Source organism: Halichoerus grypus, chromosome 5, assembly GCF_964656455.1.
Source record: "Halichoerus grypus chromosome 5, mHalGry1.hap1.1, whole genome shotgun sequence".
Taxonomy (NCBI): Eukaryota; Metazoa; Chordata; class Mammalia; order Carnivora; family Phocidae; genus Halichoerus; species Halichoerus grypus.
In genome coordinates this window covers 173,522,654-173,546,966 of record NC_135716.1, presented here as the reverse complement: position 1 = coordinate 173,546,966, position 24,313 = coordinate 173,522,654, and the positions used below count along the sequence as shown (strand labels likewise).

Here is a 24,313-nt window from a genome sequence, read left to right as displayed (position 1 = left end):
GTCACCGAGCCATGGCCGGCAGCGGATCATCACATCCCAGGAGACAGGGGTGCAGCGAACACAACAGAGGACTCAGCACCAGAGCCGGAACGCACTGGCCAAATAAGCTAGTAACTCAGTTGGCCTCTTGGGGCCTGATTTTAGTTTATCTTACTTCTTTTCAATATTTTCCATCGCTTTATGGATTTTACTTAAATATTTTGAGACATTTCAAATGATATTATGGTGCCAGTTAATCTGAGGCATCATTTTGAGAAGTTATTCTGAATTTTAAAAAAATACAGATTTAAAAAATAGATGTGATGAGCTCTTTGACAGCTGACTTTTGTGTTTTGTACTGGTCAAAGAAGTGAAGCCCCGTGAACTATTTTATAGGATAGATTTTGTACTGTCTTGGCTGGAGGGACTTCCACAACAGCAAAGAAACGAAGGAAGGCTGGCACCAGGCACTGCTGAATGCCCACTGTGTGTGTGTGGCCTCTTCCTCCCCGTGCTGAAATGCAAGCTTCTGGAGACTGAAAACATGTAGCTGGGGCAAGGGGACAGAGATCAACTTCTGAGCTCCTTCTTGGACTTTCTTAACCCAGCTGGCTCTGAGAGACAACCGCAGGGAGGACTCTCAGAACTGGGTGGTGGTGGTGGTGGAAGGTTTCTTCTGGGTTTGGAACACCGCATGGAAAAAGGCACACAGAGGCAATCAATTATGAGCCACAGCCCAAACGAAACCATATGAACAAAGCTCGTACCAGGTCGATCAGGTCACTGAGGTTCTTCTCGATTTGCTGTGGAGGCAGGCGCCTCATCAAGTCCAAGGCACAGTCCAGCTGCTGGTCACTCTGTGAGAAGAGAAACAGAAGTGTCTAGGTCATTTTGCCAACAGAAACACTGAAACCCCTTTTTAAAAAGCATCCTTGGGGCACCTGGGTGGCTCAGTCGGTTAAGCATCTGCCTTGGGCTCAGGTCATGATCTCAGGGTCCTAGGATCAAGCCCCTCGTCAAGGGCCTCCTGCTCAGCAGGGAGCCTGCTTCTCCCTCTCCCTTTGTCCTCCCCCACCCCCCAGCTTGTGCTCACTCACTCTCAAATAAATAAAATCTGGGGGAGACAGGAGGAACGTCCTTGCAGTTTCAGCTTGCCCAGGGTATTCTCCCCCGCCCCCCAGATATTCTAACACCAAGCAGGCCCACAGTGGGCCCTCCAACACCTCCTGGAGAGTGGGGGGACAGGCTCTGTGACAGCACCATCTATCTCACGTGGAGATGTGTGGAAGATACTCAAAGTGGGAAGTGGGCCGGAGTTCCACCCACACCTCAAAGCCTCCTCGGCTTTCCTTTTCCAATTCAGCGGACCACGGGAGATGCAAATGTGTTACCTCCTGATCGGCCCTGCGAGGGAGCATGCTCGAGCAGCAAGTTAGGCTTTCTCCTGGACATTCGAGCCAAGTTAGGCTTTGTTCTGGACATTCGAGCCAGGTTCCTTGATGAGCTCCAGGCCAGGGACAAAGCCAGGCAAAGAACAAGTGGCAAGATGCGCACCAAGGTTAAAGTGCTTGTCATTCAACTGAAGCCTGGGACGTGTCCCCAGGTGCCAGTCCCTTGCAAAGGCAACCGAGACCCGGAGCATCTCCAGTGGAAGAGGCGGCTCCAGCTGCAGAGCAGACAAGTGCGGCAAACTGGGGCCACTGCTGCTGCAGGGGCCCAGGAGGATAAAGACCACACTGCGTGCTCCCAGGACTCACCTCACCGGACATTCAGGATGCAACTATTTACTCAGAGCCACCACGCGCCAGTCATCATCAATATGTGATCAATAATGGAGGCGGGAGGAGGAGGAAGGAACGGAGTGGGGGTAAAGTGAGAGTAAATTCAGTGCCCAGCGGGCTGCGACACAAAAGGCTAGACCTCAGGAGGTATGACAAGAAAGGTGAGTTAAGGTGGCCGCGGCAGAGCAGGGAAGACCACGGCACGCCCCCCCTCCCCCCCAGAAGTACAGCTGAGGCAGCCGACAATCCCATCAGAGGCACCGTTCTCACGTGCCCAGACCAATCTCAGAATCTTTAGAAGACCTAAATCAACACGCTAAAGAATCTTCATAAAATATATAAAATAATCCTGGAAATGCCATAATCGACTGTAATGAAAAAGAACCTTTGAATATGACCATCTACACTCCAGGGATATTAACCACAAACAGGCTATGGGACAAGGACCCACTCTGTATTTCACCAAAGAACTAACACATCAAGTTAACTGGAGGCTATTTCATTCCCATGTAACTGACTGGACATACAGAGCAGGCTGTTTTTTATTTTTATTTTTTTATTTTTTAAAGATTTTATTTATTTATTTGACAGAGAGAGACAGTGAGAGAGGGAACACAAGCAGGCAGAGTGGGAGAGGGAGAAGCAGGCTCCCTGCTGAACAGAGAGCCCGATGCGGGGCTCGATCCCAGGACCCTGGGATCATGACCTGAGCCGAAGGCAGATGCTTAACGACTGAGCCACCCAGGCGCCCCTCAGAGCAGGCTGTTTTTTAAAAAGAAACAACAAACCTGCCCCCTGTTGAAGGTGGTTATCAGGGACAATTTATTCTGGGATACACAACAAAGTGGCTACTACCCTACAAAGACACACACACACTCACTCCCCCCAGAAATGGCGTAGCACTTGTTCTGTCTGGTGACACATTCTAGCAACCATGAATTCCCTGCTGGTGCCATGCCTTCTATGCCGGCCGATGCCACGGTGACACGAGTCTGGCCTGCTGGCATGGGAAGACATTCTCACACCCCTTCAAGGGTTGAGGACACAGACAAACTGAGTTGCCATGAGAGAGACTTATATTCGATTTCCAGTCCTGCCATTCATTAACTATAACCTTGGGCAAATTTCTTAACCTCTCCAAGCCTCTATGTATCCATAAAATGGGGACAGTCATAGGGTTGTTGCAATGACTCAGTATCTGTGGCATTCTTAATATATAGTAGTATGTGTTTGGGAGCATTTTCTGTGTATGTGTATAAATACATGTTATAAATATTTTTAAAACATTTTAAAATATATATATATATATTACAACATTTGCCCCACTCAACCCAACCCTGAAATCTTTCCTGTTGCTATAAACTGGAGCTCTGTGCTCAAACTCCATAAACAGCTGTGTATCCCCACCCCTACCCCCACAACGGTGCCGGAAGAGAACACCCTAAATGATTCCAAACTAGTTAAAAGATGTAAACTAATGAGCCAAAGACCTAAACATACACCTCCCTAAAGAAGACTTACAGATGGCAAATAAAGAATATGAAAAGATGCTCCACATCATTTGTTACCAGGGAAATGCAAATTAAAGCGACAATGAAATCCCATTATGTACCTATTAGAATGGCCAAAATCCAGGACTCTGATTGCTGACAAGGATGTGGAGCAACAGGAACTCTGACTCACTGCTGGTGGGAACGAAAAATGGTACACAACCAACTTCGAAGACAGTGTGGCAGTTTCTTACAAAACTAAACACAGTCTCACCATACGATCCAGCAACTGCACTCCTTGGTATTTACCCAAAGGAGCGGAAAACTTATTTCCATACAAAAATTGGCACACAAATGTTATAACAGCTTTATTCACAACTGCCAAAACTTGGAAGCAACCAAGATGTCCTTCGGCAGGTAAATGGATAAACAATGTGTGGTCCATCCAGACACTGGAATATTATTCAGCGCTAAAAAGAAATAAGCTATCAAGCATGAAAAGACATGGAGGAACCTTCAATGCACATGACTAAGTGAAAGAAGCCAGTCTGAAGAGGCTACATACTGTATGATTCCAACTATGTGACGTTCTGGAAAAGGCAGAACTATGGAGACAGTCAAAAGATCAGTGGTTGCCAGGGACTGAAGGGGAAGAGGATTTTCAGGACGGTGAAGCTACTCCGCGTGCCACTCTCATGGTGGAGACGCATCATTACACATCTGTCCAAGCCCACAGCCTGTACGACACCAAGAGTGAATCCTAGTGGACACTAAGGAGTGAGTGACTATGATGTGTCGGTGTATGTTCCGCAGCTGTAACGCCCGTGGGGAAGGCTGTTTTTAGTGGGAAGGCCATGCATGTGTGGGGGCAGGGAATATATGGGCACTCTGTACCTTCTGCTCAATTTTCCCGTGAACCAAAAACTAAAAAATCATGTCTATTGAAAAAAAGGTGCGTACTAGTGTTTCTCAACTGGGGTTGAGTCTGCCCTCCCCACAAACCCCCAGGAGACATTTGGCAATGTATGGAGGTATCTTTTGGTTGTCCTCACTGGGGGAGGAAGAGCTACTGGCATTTAATGGGCAGGGACCAGGGATGCTTCTAAACATTCTACAAGGCAGAGGACAGACCCCAACAACCTGGCCCCAAATGCCAGAGTCAAGTCTGAAAACCCTGATTTAAAACACCAATTGGGGGGGGGGCTCAGTCAGTGAAGCGTCCGACTCTTGGTTTCAGGTCATCATCTCAAGGTCCTGAGATCGAGCCCCACATCGGGCTCCATGCTCTGTGGGGAGTCTACTTGGGATTCTCTCTCTCCCTCCCCCTGCTCACCCATGCTCTCACTCTTTCTAAAATAAATAAATAAATATATATATATAAATAAATAAACAAACAAAACAAAACACTCATTTTGGGGGCGCCTGGCTGGCTCAGTTGGTGGAGCATGCAACTCTTAATCCCGGGGTTGTGGATTCGAGCCCCACACTGGGTGTAGAGATTACTTTAAAAAAAATAAAATCTTTTTATTTATTTTTTTTAATTTTTAAAAGATTTTATTTATTTGACAGAGAGCGAGAGAGCACAGCAGGGGGAGCAGGAGAGGGAGAAGCAGGCTCCCCGCTGAGCAGGGAGCCCGACGTGGGGCTCGATCCCAGGACCCAGGGATCATGACCTGAGCCGAAGGCAAACGCTCAACAGACTGAGCCGGCCAGGCGCCCCTAAAATCTTTTTAAAAACTAAAAATAAAACAATCATTTTGGGGGACTGCAGATTCCCAGACTCTGATCAAAGCTAAGGCTCCAGAAAACCGCACATTCACAGAAACATTTTATATATAATTCTAATTCAAAGACCACTCATCACCCCTAAAAACTTCTGGTCTTCAGAGATATTCTCAACTGGATATTAATAATAATCTTCCTGAGAACAAAAACAAAATCAGACAGAAGTAAACCTGGCTACACTGAAACCTTCACCCAGAACATACAGGGAGTCAGAGGAGATAAACTAGAAATTGAGCAGTGTATTATCTAGGAAGAGCGAGTCCTAACTTGGCCGGGAAAGATCAACATGAAAAGATATTGTATCCACCTTCCATGGAGCCTGCTCACACGCCCCAAACCAGTATACTGCTCACAGCCTTGCCCCCAAGGGCGCCAGAGGCATAAAGGCTCCCTCCCCCATAGTCCTCTGTCTGAATGGATCTATTTGAGAACACTAAATAAATACTATTGCAAAATGTTCTAACTCCTATTTTGCATTAATCCCAATGAATTCTAATTGGAAATGTTTCTAGGAAATGTTTCTATAAATTTCTAGGGCTAAGGACATCTATCATTAAATTAAAAGAAATGACTAAACGCTTCCCAGAAGCAAAGCAACATGGTGAAGCTTAATGACAGCTTGTAAAAAAGTTAAAATTAGAGTGAACTGGAGCCCTTCACCTGGGAGTCATCCCAAATCCTGAGGGGTCCAGACAGGACACAGCACCGGAGAGTGAAGAAAACACAGATGCTCCAGGACTATGGGCAATAACAGGGGTGACCCCAGAAAGACAGTGATGGAAGGGGTGGGAGGTGGGGGTGGGAGGCGGGGGTGAGATTCCCACCCTGGTTCCTGCCCCTAACAGGCTTTCTATTTATTGTGTGGACAGTCATCCCGTAACTAAGGGCTCTCCCTGGGATGGTTCCTTCAAACCCTGAACTGCTCCCGTCTGTAGACCCTTCCTTTGGACAGTGTGCTTCACCAGATCTACCTCCCACGGGTGGTGGTTTCCAGGCTGAAAGGTAAATAGGCAAAGAATGATCCATTTCACTTCACTCTCCAGAGTGCGCTGCCCATTCAATTAGTCATTCAATCATTACTTGAGTGTTTCCTAGGTGACAAGCACTGTTTTTGATACTGAATGGTTTTTGATGCTGAATGGTGAATAAAACAAAGTCCCTGTCTTCAGGAACTTAACGCTGTGGTCAAAATTCATATTAAAAAAAAAAAAATCAAGGAAGAGTCTTTGTTAGGATATCAAAGAATAAGGAGGGGATGGTTACCCCGCTTTAGGCTGGTGAGGCTCTACGGGATCGGGGTAGGTGTTCTGTGTGTGTGTGTGCACTTAAGCATATAAACCAGTTTAGAAAAAGCTTCACTTTCTGCTAGTTTTTCACATGACTTCAAGAAAAAGCACAAAACTGCTTCAATCACCCTACAACAAGTAAAACAACCGTTAAAACAGACTAAAACAGAACAGTTTTTCAGAATAATAAGTTGAATAAAACATTATAGCTTAAAAAATCTCCTAGGGAATTCAGACACCTGCCAGGGTTGTCCATCATTTGCATGCAGTAAAACCCGGCCCTATTAAATGAAGTAGAAGGCATAGACCACTTTGGAAATACTCATCAAACAATTTATTCAGCCCCTAGGCAGAAATGAAAGGACAGGACATGTCCCAACCTGTGATAAAGTCTAATACAGTGAACACACCTATCCACAAAGCGAACAAAGTTACAGTAAAGATGATACTAAGGAGTATAGGAAACCTCAAATGATTTCTCAGGAGAAGAGTACCTGAGCTGGTTATCATTGGCTGCATGCACCCAGGGGTGCACAGACACGAGCGGGGGCGGGGGGGGGGGGTCGGCTCTGCAGATGCAGTGGGAGAAACGTGCACAGCGAGGCCCACGCAGGAGGAAGGTGCGGCCCTGGGAGGTGACCAGGGCCTTGTCTCGAGGAGCCTACAGTCAGGCTGGTTTCCCCGCAAACGGCTCAGAGGGCAGCAGTTTTCTAAGTAGGCTCCAGGCCCAGGCCCAAGACCTCCTGTCTTCCAGCAGTGGTGTCTCCTTTGTAGGTAAGCCTTCTGTGCCATGTTCTCTGGCCTTGAAAACTTTAAAATCTACTTCTTCAGAGGGATTAGGAGCCCCTAAAGATTCTTCCACAGAGGAATGACAGGAACAGCCTTGCATCTCAGAAGGTTAAACAGACTACATTGTCTGAAAATGGCCATAAGAAGATCTCTCACCCGGCATGCTCCTCTCACGGGGAGTGACTTTGACACTCTTCCCACTGAGAGGTGGAGTCTACGCACCCCCTCCTTGGAAATGGGAGAGCTTTGGCGACTGTTTCTATCGCGACAGAGAACAGCAGATCTGATGATGTGATTTCTGAGGCCAAGCCATAAAAGATGGTTCATTTTCACCCTGCTTGCTGAACACTTGGGCTTGGAGCCCCAAGCTGCAATGTAAACAGTTCGACGGCCCTACAGCGGCCATGCTGTGAGGAAGCCCAAGCCAGCCCACACAGGAGAGCCACATGGAGGGATCATGAGAATCTCAGCCAGCCCCCTAGATGCCCCTCTTCCAGCTTCAGCTGTCTGAGTGCAACAGCTCAAGACCCCAAGCCAGAACCACCACCCAAGCAAGCCCTCCTGAATTTCTGGCCCACGGAAAGCACCGGACATAATGATTACTGTTGTTTTAAGTCACTAGGTTCGGGGTGATTGTTAGCTGGCAACAGTAACTGATACAGGAGGATGTCTCTAGTGACTGTGGGAGGACGGTCTGGCCAGAGAGGGGACTGGGGACTGGAGAGCCAGGGCCTTTAAGAGGCAGGACAGGAGGACAGAACTTACTGGAAAGGGGAGGAAGCCCAAGAAGTTGGAGAGGACTCCCGTTTTCTGGCAGGACCCACCTGCTAGAAGGCAGTGTCGAAGCCTCATTAGCGTGCATATGGTTTCCGTGTGCCCTTTTCAAACACACAGCTTATAATTTCAAGGATAAGCGGTAACGCAAACTGCGTGGATTTCTGAGCAGAAGTCCGGCTTGGCCTGGTCTAGTGTCTGGTCGAGGCAGATCTGCACTTAATAGCATCTGTCCAGACATAAACAACCACCCAAAGCTTCAAGGCCTCTACAGTCTGTTCTCCAGTTCATCAAGACCTTCACTCGTTTACATTCCCGAGAGGCTTAGCAAGGGCTTACTTCAGACAGCACAAAGGTAAACTGCGCTGCAGCCCAGGCTGATTTCCCACAATTTATGAAGGCTAACAGAACCAGGGCTTGTCCTGTATGATCTGTGACCCAACAAGCGACTCTGTGTAGAAGCCGAATCTGTTTTCTGCCACGTGGCTCAGGAACGAGTTGTGCTGGGGGTGACATGGGGAAAGAGTCACCAGCCAGCCCAGCCCACAACTCATCTGTAGGTCACTCTGGAAAACTGCACATGTGGGTTAATAAAAAGAACAGTGTTTCTTCCGCTGACTGCCTGCCGCCTGGTTGAATCTTCCGGGAGGGACACGGCGGCGAGGGTCGCGGCTCACCAGACACAAACACAAGCGTCCCCTCTGGCCGACCTTCCCTCCCACGGGAAAGTCCGATACCCTCTATCGAGCGCATCAAAGCCACAGTGAAAGCCCATGTGGCAGATCAAGCCTCCTTCAACTGTCGGGGGTCTGCTGCGTTTCATCACAGCTGGATCCATGTCCTTTTCTAAAAACTGAGGAAAAAACCACACAACACGAAGCAACCATTTTACAGCGAACGATTTGGTGGCAGGGCCCAGGTGACCTTGATCACTCCGGAAACACGGTGCCTTTTATAAGTCTCTTCTCTAAAACAATTCTATTAGGATCCCAGGACAGACCTTTCGAGTTCACCTAAGTCCTGCCCTCTCCTCTTACAGACGAATAACGAGGTTCAGAGAAAGTCTGGCAAGGTCACGAGGTCAGTATGTGAGCCCGTATCTTCACAGAGAGGTTTCCTACTGCACTCCAGCTGTCTTTCCACTTCGTTCAGTCACTGAGCAACCTGGGGACACAGGGCTGGACTAGTCAGATGTGGTCCCTGCCCTTAGGAATTTGAGACCCACAGAAGAAGGCCTCCAGGAAAAAGGAGCATAAAAGAAGGACGACACCACCCTGCTTAACACAATGAACGACGGACGACGGCCGTGCCACTCCTCCCATGACCACGGAGCAGCAGGGAGCCCCTCCAGGGATAGCCGAGTACCAACTGTTTTAATCCTGAAAGACAGGAAGCCTTCTAAGGTGTTTTATAGGGTCCGTGTGTTTACAAAGAGGACAGAGCAGTGAACACAGTTAAACCATTTCTCACGGGCAGAGGGACACCATTAGGAGCAACCATTCCTGGAACATGGCCCTGTGTCTGCTTTTACATTTTTCTGCTCTTCTCTGCACTACACTTCCTCATCTAATATGTTGCTTCTAATCTACTATGGATGTGGAAACTGGAAACCTATTCTTGTTTTAAAAAGCCAAAACCAAAACCAAATCAACTTTGATGGAAGGAATAAATCGCAGGTTCTTAACTTGGGGTATAGTCACTGCCCTGCAGCTTGTGAGCACGTTGACAGTTTGTGGAGGGGTGTGTTTGTGTGTCTGTGTGAAGGTATGGGCGTGTATATGTCTGTGTGAGAGAAAGTAGGGGTGTGTGTGTGTGAAGGTAAGGGTATATATGTATGTATGCATGAGACAGAAAGTAGAGGGTGTGTGTGTGTGTGTGTGTGTGTGTGTGTGTGTGTGAAGGCAGGGGCGTATATGTACGCATGAGTGTGTGAAGGGGTGTGTGTATGAAGGCAGGTGTGTGTGTACATGCATGCATGAGGGAGAAAGCAGGAGTGTGTGAGGGCAGAGGTGTACACGCATGAAGGCGTGTGTGTGTGTGTGCGCGCACACACGTGTGCACACAGTTTTCCAAGGTTAAGGGTCCACAGCTTTTTCCAAAGAAGTCTAAGACTCTGAGGGCACAGATGTGCTCTAATAACAATAAAAATTCCTCTTCTCCCACTTCACCTGCAGGGTGGAGCTACATCAGTCTCCGCTTAATCCCTTGGAGCCTTGGCGTTTGAAACTTTGAGGCACAAGCTCACGACGCTCCCCACGCCACAGGATGGGCACGAATGAGGCAGGGTGTCTGGCCCGGCGTCTGCCCCACCAGCTCCCCACAGCCCGTCCTCCACAAAGGGCAGGGGTCTTCCCACAGTGTAAAGCATATGGCTTACCTGCTAGGACTTTCACACAACAGTTTGTGGGGACTCAAGGGCCCTTTCCTCCCTGATTTTTTGCTCATTTGACGCAGGTTTTCCATTTAGGCTGCCAGGAGTCTCGAGCAAGGTAGGCGGAGTGTTATTTCCGTTTCCAAGTCATGAAGCACCAACAAAGGAGGGCAGATTCCCGCAACTCCCACCCCACACGCGCCCCCCCCCGCCCTGTTTAGGATGGAGCACAGGGGACCCATGGCTCCCCTAAAGCCAAAAGACAGGAAGAGTGGATCAAATTCCATATTCACCCCGAAAAGACCTTTTTTCTGTTCTGTACTATTCTCTCCCTGCTCGGCTGTCTTTCTGAAGCCCTCTGGCCAGGACAGCACCAAGGAGTATCACCGCCAATCCAGCTTCTCTGTATCTACTGCTGTTCCCAAGCCCACCTGAGGCCACTGAAAGCAGACAAATGGAACGGCCCTCAGGGAGTCCCCAGACGACCTTCCACTCCCCACCCAGCAGTGACAATCTCCAGGTGCCGCCCTCCTTGGTACATTAATTCCAGAGCAAAACTTAGCAACCTCCATACAGGCTGTGTGGGATACCACAACGGTCCTCAGCTGATGGCCCCCTTACACATCCCTTCAGGGAGGGAAAGATCCAAACCCATCACGCTCAGCAGGCGGAGCGCGGGTTAAAAAAAAGGTTCCGGATAACCGATTCAGTGCATATGGTCCCAAAACCTCTAACTGCAGAACACAGAATGGTTTCTCTGCAGGGATCAAAGTTTATCTGGTAAACTTGGTGGAATGGCAAAAATTCTCAACCGAGTCCTGCAGGAGGCCTGAGCGTGGGAGCACATTCTACACGGCTGAGCTCAGCAAGGGGAGGAAGCCCAGGTGCAGCCGCTGTTCCACCGCACCCCCCCGCAGGGCAGAAGCCTTTTTCCTCCTGCAGCCTCCTCCCCTGCCCACCCCCCCACCCCCCTGCGCGTACTCCAGAAAGCTCGCTGACCGCTCTTCTATGCGCTGACACTCGGCTCCCGATCCGCACTCAACTCAAAGGCAAGTGCTGCTGGATCTTTAGGACTGCCCCGCAAAGCAGAGGGGGTGAGTTTACGCAGAGAAACACCCCAGGTCAGATGACAACTGACGGGACGGTCGGCCAGATTGCCTACGCGCTGCTCTTGGCTCTGCTAATGCCCCAGCTGGGGGAAGTGGAGCATGGCATCTTGGGTGTGCCTCCCTCTACCTCCCCAGACTGTAAGACACTGAATCAGAAAAACGTTCAGCTGAAGGGAGCCTGAGAAACCATCTAATCAGCCACTTCCTCTAAAAACGAGAAAAACTGAGGCCCAGACTTAGGAAACTAAATCAGACTTATCACATAACTAAAAAGCAAATGAACCAAGAGCAGAAAACAAGTCTCTTCATTATACAGGTTTAGTGCTGTCTGCTTACAGTGTAATCCTAAATCAAAATTCAAGACTGGGGATAGATTCACCCCCCAAAACCACTATTTTTACTACTATTCTGTATTATTAGAACAATGGTGTTTTATTTATTTTATTTTTAAAAAAGATTTTATTTATTTGAGAGAGAGCGAGTGAGTGAGAGGGAGAAGCAGGTTCCCCGCTGAGCAAGAAGCCCAATACGGGGCTCCAACCCAGGACCCTGAGATCATGACCTGAGCCAAAGGCAGACGCCTAACCGATGGAGCCACCCACGCGCCCTAGAATAATGGTGTTTTAAACAACACTTCTTTATCATCCATATAATTTTATTTTCCAAATTAGTCATTCTTTATCAAAAACACTAAGAATCCAAACTTAGAGGCCTACTAGGAACCAGACCCTGCACATGTGGGTTTTGGCAAAGCCTCACCACGGCTCCATAAGATCGGTACTCTCATCCTGGTTTTGCAGATGGTAAACCAAGTCCCAGAAAAGTTAAGTGACTGGTCCCAGATTCCAAGCACTGAACGACAGAGAAGGACACAGCGCGCGCACGCACACACACATACACACACAGGTCTGCCTCCCAGGACCGAACACTCTCTAGAAAATGTTAAAAAACCCAAACTAAAAAAAAAATAATAATAATAATTTCAAATGACTTTTGGAGATGGCTTTCCAGCTCACAAAATCAATTAGGGTGAGTCTCTTCTCCCAGGCTGGGCCAATTATGAACAATTCTATCTATAACCAAATTCTGAAATCTCCTGTCACCTCGGATTACAAACTCTATTCTCACAAACACGATCACCGATGGGTGGATTTCTCGAAAACACTAACACCTTTTTCAGAGAGTTTCTCTGGCTGATGGTTTCCTGGACCCGTTCAGAAGGTGTGCGAGGCGCCATTACCTACTGTCTGATCATTAATGCTTCACAGATGTCTATAGCCGCCGCTCTGCACGTTACTGACTGGTGTCACGTAACAAGCTTCTAATCCTTCACTTTGTCAGCTAGTAGTTACACACGTAATTAGGGGCAATCCTGAGACATCTTCAAGGGAAGTCTTACATGCTGTCCATTTCTACCGCAATGGCACAAAAAAGTCAGGAAGCCTTTCATGAAAGTCGAAGACGATTAAAGCAGAATGTCACCGTATTCCAAATACCAATTAAAAAAAGAAAAGTTTGGGAAAAACATCACCCACACATTCACTGATGAAGGCTAAGAAAGAAGTAGACTCCCTTTTTCATAGCAGAAGCAGCCAATTCACATACGCCTTCTCCCACACTGATTTATAAGATGGCCTGGATGAAACTGAACATTTCGCCATGGGTTTGCACGAATGACACGAGTACACGGCTTCCAAAAGTGTGGGGGAGATCTTGGTTCTGACCTGCAAACGGTGCAAACAGACAAATCTTGATGGAAAAGCAAGATTTAAAGGATTTGGAAAAAAATAAAGGCTCCCTCAAGCCAAGAATTTCATCTAAAAGGGGGCAGTGCAGCCTTCTGACTTATGGCCAAAGGGAGGCTTGAGGAAAAGATGAACACAATGCCTACCCATCAAGGAAAGCACTTGGCCCACTTCTATCCTGGGTTCCTGATGTCCTATTTCAGATGTGAATAAATATGGAAGACTCTCCAACCTCTGCTTGCCCTATGCAACTCAAGGGCAGCTCCTTATTAGGGACCAGTCTCTACACTGTCCACCACGGGAACAACAAGTACAACAGAGTCCTGAAACAACGGCTGGCCCCTAGCACCCCCAAACACATCACCAAAGCTTTCACGTGCTGTCGTGACAATGAAGCACAACACGAAATGTTACCAACCTGTGATAAGTTTGCAAATCTAACCTAGGACCGGTCTCAAAGCTCCTCCCTTCTGGCTGTCAGGACCAGCTAAGCAGAGAGATGCCTAAAAACAGGGTCTTCTGGCTTCAATACCTAAGACCTACAACAGACAACCTTGCCAGTCAGTGGCTGGCACAAAGGACCTTGGAAGTAAGACAGACAAGAGTGTAAATCTTTCACCTGCCTCTTCTGAGCAAAAAAGATCTGAACAAGTCCTTCCTCCCTGAGCCTCAACTCCTTCATCTGTTAAATGGGAATATTGGTAGTACCTACCCTGCAGTATTGAGGACCACCTCAGAAAGTATCTGAAAAGAAAGTAGCACGGTTCCTGAGATGTATTAAGTACTCCATCAAGAGAGATACCATCACCATCCTTTTACACAGCATTTAGTTCCAGAGCGCACAAGAATCAAACGTTCCTGTATGGAATGAAAACGCGCGCTCGCAAGTGGGTAGCCTAGAACAAGAGCCTGAAAATCAAATCACAGCCAGGTCACTTCTTTTTGGTTCTTCTGGGCTAGATGAAAGTGATCTGTAGGAGTGAAAACTATTTCTCCGTCAACACACGTTTCCTGAGAGCTGGTGTGTCTCTCGCCAGCAAGACATTTTCATAAGCTCCAATCTCCTTTCCCTTCCACCCTCACCCGAATGCTCAGTGCTCTGTCTCAAGAAACTTGGGGGATGAGTAAGGAGCTGAACGTCCCTCAATGAGCAGCATGAACGAAAGGAAGGGAAGCAGCAACTTCCAGATCCAAAATCTCTTTCTGACGACCAGGAACTACTAAACCCCGACAGCGTGCGTGACGGTGATCACCATCCCCCGCGCCAGCGCCCCCAGCAGGCTCTGCCCGCAGAGCCCACAACGCAGTCGCTAGCGGCAACTACCAGTCTCCACTGAGCAGTTACACCACGGCGGGCTTGGACCCACAGCTTCAAATGCATTCACAGTAACAGCTAAAACGCCTTACGGTATTGTTCCAAGCGATCACATGCCAGTATCTCACTGAATCTGAAAACACAATCCTAGAAGGTCACTACTAGCATTCCTGTCAGAAGTGGAAACTGTCCCCCAGGGAGCGTGGGGAGGTTACACGTGTGAGTGTGCCGAAGCAGGGGTTCAAAGACAGGTCTCTCTGACCCCAAAGCTGGCGTGCCTAAGCACCACGCCGAACTGCTCGGCAGCCAGCCAGGCACCTGCTGCCACCATGCTTTGTTCCTAAGGACCCCTGCCACCTCTTGGTTTTCAAGCCTCCAGAAGAAGAGGAGCTGGTTATTTTGTATCCACTTTGGCCAGCTGGGCGGCAAGTGAGGGTGGTGGCGGTGTCCACTCCGGTTGAGGAACAGGTTTGAGAGAGGTGGTCTGCATTGAAATCCTGAGGGCATCAGATTCCAGCTGCATGACGCTGGACAAGTTACCAAACCGTCCTGGGCCTCAGGTTTCCTAAGCTCTAACAGGAGGGTAGTAATGGCACATCCTTCATACTGCTATCTGAAGAATCAAGTGGGGGTATTCTGTATACAGCACTTAGCACATGCATGGGATGTAGGCACTGCTCCATAAATTTTACAGGTTAAGTCAAGAGAAGAGGAAGGGGGAAAAAAATAAAAGGATATCATCTAAAGTTCAAAATCAAGGTCTCTCTGGCCTCCTGCCAACCTCTAGAACACAGTGCTGGACTCTGGGCTTCTTGAGCACGGTGGCGACCGTGAGCACCAGGGAGGGCTCGGCCTGCGCGGCCCCACGGACTCCCCGTCACATCGAAGCAGGGCTGGCTCGGGCTTGATGCCGGGGCCTAATTCAGCACAGACCTCCACGACGTGGAAACCCAAAGGTGGCTTATAGGACAGTTCTTTATGAACCTGAAGGCTCGATTTCTCAGAACAGAGTCTTCCCATCCCATGGTAGATAAAGTTGTTTCTCATCCAGACGTATAAATCCACTGCGAGCTTTCATTAAAAGCAGAGAGTCTTATCATAAAAGCCCTAAGTCAGTAAGGGCTTCCTGAATATAAGAAATGTCACTGTGGCTCAGGCCAAAGGCCCTCACAACCTGCTTCTCAGAGCAGGCTAGGGAGCCATCTGAGGACAGGGCGCTGACCAACTCAGCGGCTGAGATGTAGCTGTCCTCACCACCTCTAGTCAGTGCCAGCCCCTTCCTCACCCGCAGATAAAGATGACGGTCACAGCCACACGGTGTGCCCCCAAGGCCCAGGAGACACACCTTCCTAAACAAGGTTTCCAGTGGGGTGCTCACTAATTTCTAAGAAAATAAACATCGGTAACGTCGGTCATTGCCTGTCCCTTGGTCACCGGAGTAAACACAGAATGCAGAGTCAGCCAGCCTAAGCAGCACATGCTCCCTCAGCACGGGCTTACGAAAACCTGATCCGGAACGAAGGATCTCTATAACTGGAAAAGTGATGAGGACCCAAACCCAACGGGCACCGGAACACAGTCCGGGCACTGTCACAGCGAGACACCCTCCTGGTGTTCCAAAGCTCAGAATCCCCCGTATTCCACCAGCCCAGGGAAACTGAAGGAACTGTGTACCAGGGGCCCCAGCAAAGCGAGCCTGAAAGCTCACCGGTGAGAGAGCTTCATAACACAAAGAGAAAGCCTCTTTGCTTTAGTTTGCCAATTTCCTTTTCAAGAGGAGCCCAATGCAGGATTTGAACTTACAACCTTGTGATCGAGACCTGAGCTGGGATCAAGAGTCAGATGCTTAACCGCTGGAGCTGCCCAGGCGCCCCTCATTTGCCAATTTTCTTGTACGTAGCTCATGAGTTCCGTGCCCCCAACGAACGGGAGGCACCGTAGAGCTTAGAAAAGCAGAGGGGGCTGTTTTGCGAGTTCTCTCTGTTCTAACGTGAAGGTAGAAATCAATTCACTCTCCTCCCCTCCTAACCCTGGAATCCCAGGAGAACACCAGTGTTTGGATGGCCTACAAATGCTCAGCTTTCCGACCGTGCCCCAGACGGGGAGCACAGCCATCCCGGTATTGTTCTTACCTCCCACCTCCTCCTCTGTCAAGGGAGGGGAATGGGCACATGGTTCCGAGGTCACACTCCTCACTTAAAGGATCGTGGGAATGCTTATGGAAACACTTGTCACAGCTCTGCCAGCTGGAATCCCTGCTTCCTAAGAGGTTTCTGGAAAGCTCGGGAGTGCAGGATCGGACACAGGAGGAAGGCAAGCGCGGGGAGGCAGATGTTCCGCGTTATCATAAAACAAACAGCAAGGATCAAACTGTCCACTTCAACTACGTGCCACTTAGCGTACTTCAATTATACCTCAATCAGGTTGGGAGAAAAGAATAAAAAATAGAGAGCCAGCCACGTTTCTACCACCTCAAAAGTACCCTGCTGCCCGACAGCTTCAGGAAAGCAGGTTTGAATGAGAAAATTCAATTAGGAAGTAAGCTTAAGGAAACCCAGAGCATGCCGAGCGAAGAGAGACCTTCTGAGGCATCTCAGTGCCCAGCAGCCCCCCAAGGCCCCTGGAAAAGTGACCATCAACGCTCCCCACTGCTCTCCAGGGAGATGAAGCTCAGACAGCGCACAGGGCTCACCCAAACTTACGTATGAAAGGAGGACCCAGACGCAGAGCTGTGCTCCCTTTTCCATTTTCCTGTGCCCTTCACTAGTGAGACTCAGCACAAGAAGGGGCCACGTAAGACTGTCCAAGTTAGGATGTCAGCTCCCGAGCACACCGTGTTGTTCAAAGAAGGTAATAACAAGGATATCTCCCCAACTCCCCACCAAAAGCTGACAGGCCCTCAGAGGCCTTCAAGGTCATCAGCAAGAACTGCCCGCTCTCTTTCTCGTAGTATCCCTTATAACCAACCGCAGGCAGCTGGTCAACATTGGAATGTCCTCCGATTGGGGAAAACAGTTTTAGCTGATTCTCAGAGGAAGATTAAATGCAGAGTAAGGGGGCAGGGGTAGAAACCATTTCCAACGAGGGATGCAAAACAGATTGACTCAGCAGCCAGGATGCATTCTCGCAGGACGTAAAAATCAGCAGGTTCCGCCCAAGACCACCGAAGTCCAAAGAGACAGGGAACACGGTGGCACATCCCAGGTAAGAGAGTCCTGTGGGAAAGACGTCTTCTGGCCTTGGGGTAGCCCAATGGAGGTAGGAAACAACACGTCTCCTGGAAGGTATCCCCAAAACTCCACATCGGAAAAGTGAGATAAAGCAAGAAACTGCCCCATTCCACAGGAATAAAAGTTCTAAAACTAACCTTAGACAACCTCTTTCCCATACAGCAAAACCATCCACATCTGTATTAACGTGGGAAATGATGGCATCAACCAGTAAAAGTCTTTGAGTTAAAGGTCTGCTGTTCTTACAGAATCCAGAAGGTCAGAGTTTTAGTGAGCCCAGAGCCTCCCTCCCCCCCGTCACAAACCCCCCCACGGTTCTGGGCCCTCTAGCCTCTGCCTGATCACCACCAGAGGGGAGAACTCACCTGTCCACACAGCAGCTCTTCCACCTGCAACTTCTACCCACCCACAGGCCTGCCCATCACCCCCCAGACAGGCCGAAGACGCACCAGGTCCGGGCCACACAACGTCCCTTCAAATGCCCGAAGCCGGCCCTCACACGCCTGCAAAGTTGCCCACAGAGCAGCTCGCCCCGGCTGGGACACGGGTCTGACACCACCCCTCCATCCCTCCATCCGGCATCCCCCAGGGTCCGCTGCACCGACTCAGGGAGTGTTGAGCGTACGCCACTCGTTCCAAATCTCCTGTTAGATGCAGCACCTGGGGCTGTTTTATTGTGTTGTGTCTGTTGGTCGAGGGAGTCAAGGTCCTGCGGCAAGTACCTCAGCAGCCCCTCCAGCAGCCGTCACAGGCTGTGCCCAGACAGAGGAGAGCACGACAGGCCCGGGCGGGGGCTGCTACCACCTTTCCCACAGCTGAAGTAAAAAACACACCCGTTCCTGACAAGTCCAATAAACCACTTAGGAAGTACTTGGAGGTATAATCATCCAGGAAACGCTTTAACAAAAGATACGTTTGTCACAAATACGTGTTAGAAATAGAGGCGGGGAGAGATAATGTAAAAACAATTTGCTCCTTTATGTACATTGCGAATTTCTCCTGAAATCCAACCCTGGCAGCTCAGTCCAACCTTCCTCACAGTGAAAAGGTAAATTCCAATCCAGCCTAAGGCCAGCTGTTCTGGATGGCAACCGCTGGATCCAAGCTGCCATGTCACTAGGACATGTGGTTTTTACACCAATGGACACTGTAAGGAGGAAAAGTCCGCAGACATCCACGCTGAGGTCCCCTCGGCGGAGTGACTCAGAATTAGTGTCCCAACAGGTATTACTGCATCCAGCTCCACTCTAGGTCATCCTTAAGACAGGCTATTACATTAAAAACCATGCTGTCAAAGAATAGCTAATGAATTTTAAAAATATACATAATATAAATAATAAGCAGGTTTGGAAACTCTAAAAGACTGAATCCCAGGTACTTCGCCATGCATGTTCTTGGTTTCGTGCGGCTCGTGTGTCCCAGCCAGAACTTGGGGTCTGTCCCCTCCCCCGCATTCAGAGGGCAGGGACACAGGGCACACAGGAATTCATCTACTTGGGGACTTTTCTTGGAAGTAGAGGGAATGGGGGAGGTGCACTCAGGAGCACCCCATTTCCTGTGGGACTCGGTTTTGTTGCCCAGCCAGCCCGGGGAGAGGCAGGGTTCAAGGCAGAAGCAGAAGGCTCTGTGGACCCAGTGGGAGTGGGGTGTAGCACAGTCATTTAACTTCATTTGGTGGGCACCCATCACGTGTCTAGAGAACAAGCCACCAACTGGAGGGTGGTGACGGGCGTGCTCACCCCTCTTGCCCCCCACACTCGGAATTCAGAACTCTAGAACCACTCACTTCAGACCCTCCCCAGGCTCCAAAGTGTCAGAGGCAATGGGGACGCTGGGAGAGGGGCGGCTTGATGGGGGCCCCAGAGCAGAAGGCAAAGGAGGTGGCAGCCTCACACTGCGCAAGAGCGCAAGCAAGGCGTGCACAGGAGCCCTCCAAAACATCACGTGGGTCTCTCCAGATGGGGCCTTGTCAGGGGCTTTATCATCTTTGTAAATGCTGTGATTTCCAATCATAAGGGGCATGCTTTATTTTTTCATTATAAAAAAAGCTAGAGTTTATTTTTTTTAATTATTTTTTTAAGATATTATTTGTCAGAGAGAGAGAGACAGAGAGCGCGCACAAGCGGGGGGAGCTGCATTCAGAGTGAGAAGCAGGCTCCCTGTTCTGAGCAAGGAGCCCGATGCAGGGCTCGATCCCAGCACCCTGGGATCATGGCCTGAGCCGAAGGCACACGCTTAACTGACAGAGCCACCCAGGCGTCCCAAAAGCTAAAGGGTTTTTAAACTTAAAAAAAAAAAAAAAGGTTTTAAACTGACCAAAAAAAAAAGCCAGCAACCACTCACTCTTCGTTCAGACTTGAGTACAGAGTGTAGGAAAATTCTGTTCTCAGAATGGTTGCCCAGATTGCTCATTAAACTTAAACCAGGCGATCTGATTCGAACTAATTTAAGCTAAGGGAGGGTGGAGTGGGTGGAGAGGATACAAGACTGGCCAGGGCAACAGGTAAATGGAGGTTCATTATATTATATGCTTGAAATTTTCCATAATAAAAAGTTTTTAGTGTGTGTGTGTGTGGGTTTTTGTTTTTGTTTTTTTGTACACAAATTTATATCAGGCAACACCCCCGTGTGTTAAGCCCCAGCTGCCAACTAAGCCAGGCTCTTGCAGGCTTCAAGGCCTGTTCTCAGGACATTAGGCAACTTTCTCCCACTTGCATTCAGGCCAGGGAAGCTCCCCGCTCCCCCAAGGAAGGAGCAAAAGGAACCCCTATATGAAACTCTGCAGCAGCCAGGCGCTCAAAGGACTGAAAAAATGCAGGGTCCTCAAGAATCACCAGAACTCTTCAACTTGATAAGCTCTGCTTTTGCTGGTTTCCTGCAAAGATGCCACCAGGCACTCTAGAATCTCCAACTCTGGTTTGTTTTAGGAAAGTTCCACTGGTTCTGGCTTTAGCTTGGCTCCTCTACACGTTATAAAAATACTGCTTGCTCCCTTGTGCGGCAGTCACTAACTCGACACCAACTGCACTAGAAGAAGCCTTCGTTCAGTGCACAGAAGGGTAAATGCCCGGATGGCCAGCACTGGTTTGGTTTCATGGCCTTCCTCCCCCCAAAAAGAACCTAATAATTATATCCTTTTATATGACGAGTACGTCTTACTTTTATTAAATGATTTTTTTTTTTAATCTATTCCTTATTTTAAAATAAACAGGACACGGTATAACAGAACCACATTAACATCACCCGACTCAGGGTGGAAGAGATCTATAAGGTGGCTCAGGTCAATTTCGGGTCCGTGGCTCCTTTAAAAACTCTAGGAGCTCAAATTCAAATAAGAACTCTGATGTGAATCTGAGTGCCTCCAACATGCCCAGCTCTTGGGCACTTCACAAGGAGCAAGGAGAGGTGCAGAGAGGCTGGGTCACCTGTGACCAAGATCACACAGAGCAGATGCGGGGGCTGCAGTGTGGGTGTCCCTTGCTTGTTAAGGAAGACACCAGTCCCTCTGGGGCGTTCACGGTGCTGCCCCTCGCGAGGCCAGAGATGAAGTGATGAAAGCTAAGAACCCTCTCCTGAGAGAAACAGTGTGCATAAGGTAGCTAGTGGGTTCACAGACCCTCCTCCTCCCATCTCCACCCGTCTCAGGTTAAAAACCTCTGTTCAGATTCTGGCTCATCAAAGGACTTGCTCCTCGGCTCTCCTGGAGTCCGCGTGCTCCCAGAGCTGCCCTCACAGATGGTTTCCATGTGCCACACCCCCCACCCCCCGCTGGCCCTTGGCAACTCTGGCTTGAATAGGACCAAAAATCTCTTTGGACTGACCCTCTTAAAACAATTAAGACATTTTCTCACCCATACACACAAACAAACCTTTACTGAAAACTAAAGATGAACAAAAGAGGATTATTTACAGAAAACACTAGGTGCCTCAGCCCTATCTAGATTATAAACACAAGATTTTGTTAAGATAAACTACATCCTGGCTCCCAAGGGCACTGCCATGTTTGGAGGTCCTGGTTTGGCTTTTCCATTCACCTCCCTGCCACTGTCCACCTCGCACCCCAACCTGACACAAAGGGGCCACCTCCTGGAAATCTAAACCTCATCCCTGGAGCCAAATAAATAATTTCAAGGAGCAGGCGAAAACCAGAGAAGAAATCTAGAAAGCAATTTTGCAAAAACAGCTGCAAATTAGAGAAAAACAATTTTTTTTCAGGTGCGAACCCCCCTGCCCCGGGGATTTTGCAAAGGTCTGACACAAAGCTTTCACACGTTCATTCATTCCACATTATTTACAGTGGCAAAAAGGAAAACCGACCTTAGTGCTCCGTGTACTTAAATTACGGTGAACCATAAAATGAGCCCCTACACAATCATCCAGAAGTTTTCAGTCCGGTGAGAAAAGGGCTCCTGTGACACCAATACGGACAGGCAGGATGCAAAATTCAAAATACGGGAGCTAGATTTTAAAAATACGTGCAGAGGAGACTGGGGGGAAAAAACCCACACCAAAGTAAAAGCGGCTCTAGACCCAAGGGGGGAATTCTCAGGACTGTTAGTTTTTCATCCTCTTTATACTTTTTTGCATTTTCCACAATTGAAATATGTGCCTTTTGCCCCTTTCCCCTTTTCTTCTGACTGCAAATGGGATACCGGCTCTCCGTAAACAAGTCACGCATTACAGAAAGTGCAAAGCCCCCCTACGATCCCACCACCCAGAGGACATCGCTCCCCAAAGGTAACTAACACTAATCATGGGGATTCCGTTTTTCCAGATGTTTCCCAACAAGCATTACTTCAAGAATCAAATAATTTCCTCAGAAAACAATCCATGATTCCATATATACGAAACGTCCAGAAAGAAGGAGAGATTAGTGGTTTGCCTGGGGCAGGAGGGGGGGACGGGGAGTAACCGCAAATGGGTGCAAGGGATCTTTCTGGGGGTGATGGAAATGTTGTTAAATCGGATTGTGGTGATGGCTCTGCCACTCTGTAAATTTACTTAAAAATGTACAAAATTGAGCCGTACGCTCAAAACCAGGGAGATTTAGGGTATGTAAATTGTACCTCTGTAAAGCACTTGCAAAAACCCGAAACACAACAGCGGCAGAGCTAGAGGTGCCGACAGTGTTGCGGGGCTTGCCCCCCCCAACACTGTCCCGCCTCTGCTGGGAGGGGCAGGGAAGAGCCCACAGCTCCGCACCCCGCTTCTCTCAAGAGCACTTGGCAAGTCCACGTGGAAGGAGCAGAGGAAGCTGGCGGCCTGAGGAATCACGGGACAAACCTCCCACACACAAGGCTGCTCAGATAATGTGCAAGAGCGAGAGTTGGGGGGCAAGGGGGCCGAGGTCAGTCCCCCTGTGCACAGGGCGCAGTGAAGAACTGGCCCCGAGAAGCCATTCATGAGGCTCGGGCCGGACCGCCCGGAGACGGAGCGCTGGCCCAAGGGCCCACATACCACACGAGGTTCAGGACGTGCTGTGTGCACGAACACGGAGAACACTGCTCTCATCCAACAGAAACGTTAAAGCTGCCACGACACGATGTTACTCCCTGGAAGTACTCAAAGGTGAAGATAAATGAGCCAAAGCGAAAAGGAGTACCAGGACATCAGCCATGTGGAAGAGAAGGTGAGCGGCGGAAAACGCACTACCTAAGGGTACAATGACTACAGAACAGAAAAGCAATCTGGGTGCCAAGGAAGAACGGAAAGGGGTACAATTCTCTTAGAAAGTAATTGGCAATTATGTGTCAAAAGCTTTTAAAGTGTTCGTTCCCTTCTAGGAAAATCTACCCTGAAGAAATCACTCAAATGTATGCGCAAAGATGCCCACTGTTACGTTGCAAAAAACTGGAAATAACCTCCCCAACAAAGGGAAAATGATCAAATAGCCTGTAACCATTACAATGTTTGCAGAGAAAGTCCTTTAAAACATGGGAAAATGATATATTTTATGTTAAATGAGCACAGGTGTATATACATATTTAATCTCAACTGAGGAAAAAAATACCGAAATCCTGGAGAGAAACAATATATGAAAATGTTAGTAGAGTCTTTCTCTGGGTAGGGAAATTAAGTGGTTCTTTTTCTCCTTTTACCTGTTTTTCTGAACTTTCCAAACTTTTTTAGAGGTATTCCTCAACCTCTAAAATATCTATGACCCATCTGCCAAATGGATTTCGTTAACTTTACCCTCTAGGGTCTGTATTGTGTAGAAACCAGGCTTTATTTTCCAGACATAAAATTCTAATGCTGACTCTGCTTTCCCAAAGGACAACCCCACCGATCAAAAAATGACAACCACCACACTCCAGATCACAGTGGGCCCCCCAGGAGATGTGCCGCCTCTCCCAGCCCTCACTGAGAATAATCTCTGCTAGGAGCATGTGAAACTTCTATCACCCTTTGAGAAATAAGGATTTTGTAGTTGTTGCTGCTTTGTCTTCAAGCGGGAGAGAAAAACACACTGAATTTAAACCTCAGCCTTGACAGGGTCCCTGGGCAGGACCAGGCCTCGTCCTTGAGGGAGCCCAATACCACCTAGAAGGAAGCTGGAGCCACAGACCTTCGTGCCTTCCCAAGAGTGTTCTGCAGACACAGCAGTCCAGCTACATGATTTTAGCTGGCAGGTTCCCTGAAGAGCCATGCCCCCGGGACGC

The 24,313-nt window shown here is 48.8% G+C and overlaps 1 protein-coding gene across 3 annotated transcripts in view; it reads right to left on the bottom strand.

Moving 5' to 3' along the window:
* The window catches only part of CAPZB (capping actin protein of muscle Z-line subunit beta), a 129,754-nt gene that overhangs the window by 69,933 nt on the left and 35,508 nt on the right, over positions 1-24,313 (bottom strand). For all 3 annotated transcript variants that reach the window (XM_036115551.2, XM_036115549.2, XM_036115550.2), the window contains exon 2: positions 747-836. In XM_036115551.2, the coding sequence (XP_035971444.1) occupies positions 747-836 (90 nt within the window). The remainder of the gene's footprint in view (positions 1-746; positions 837-24,313) is intronic.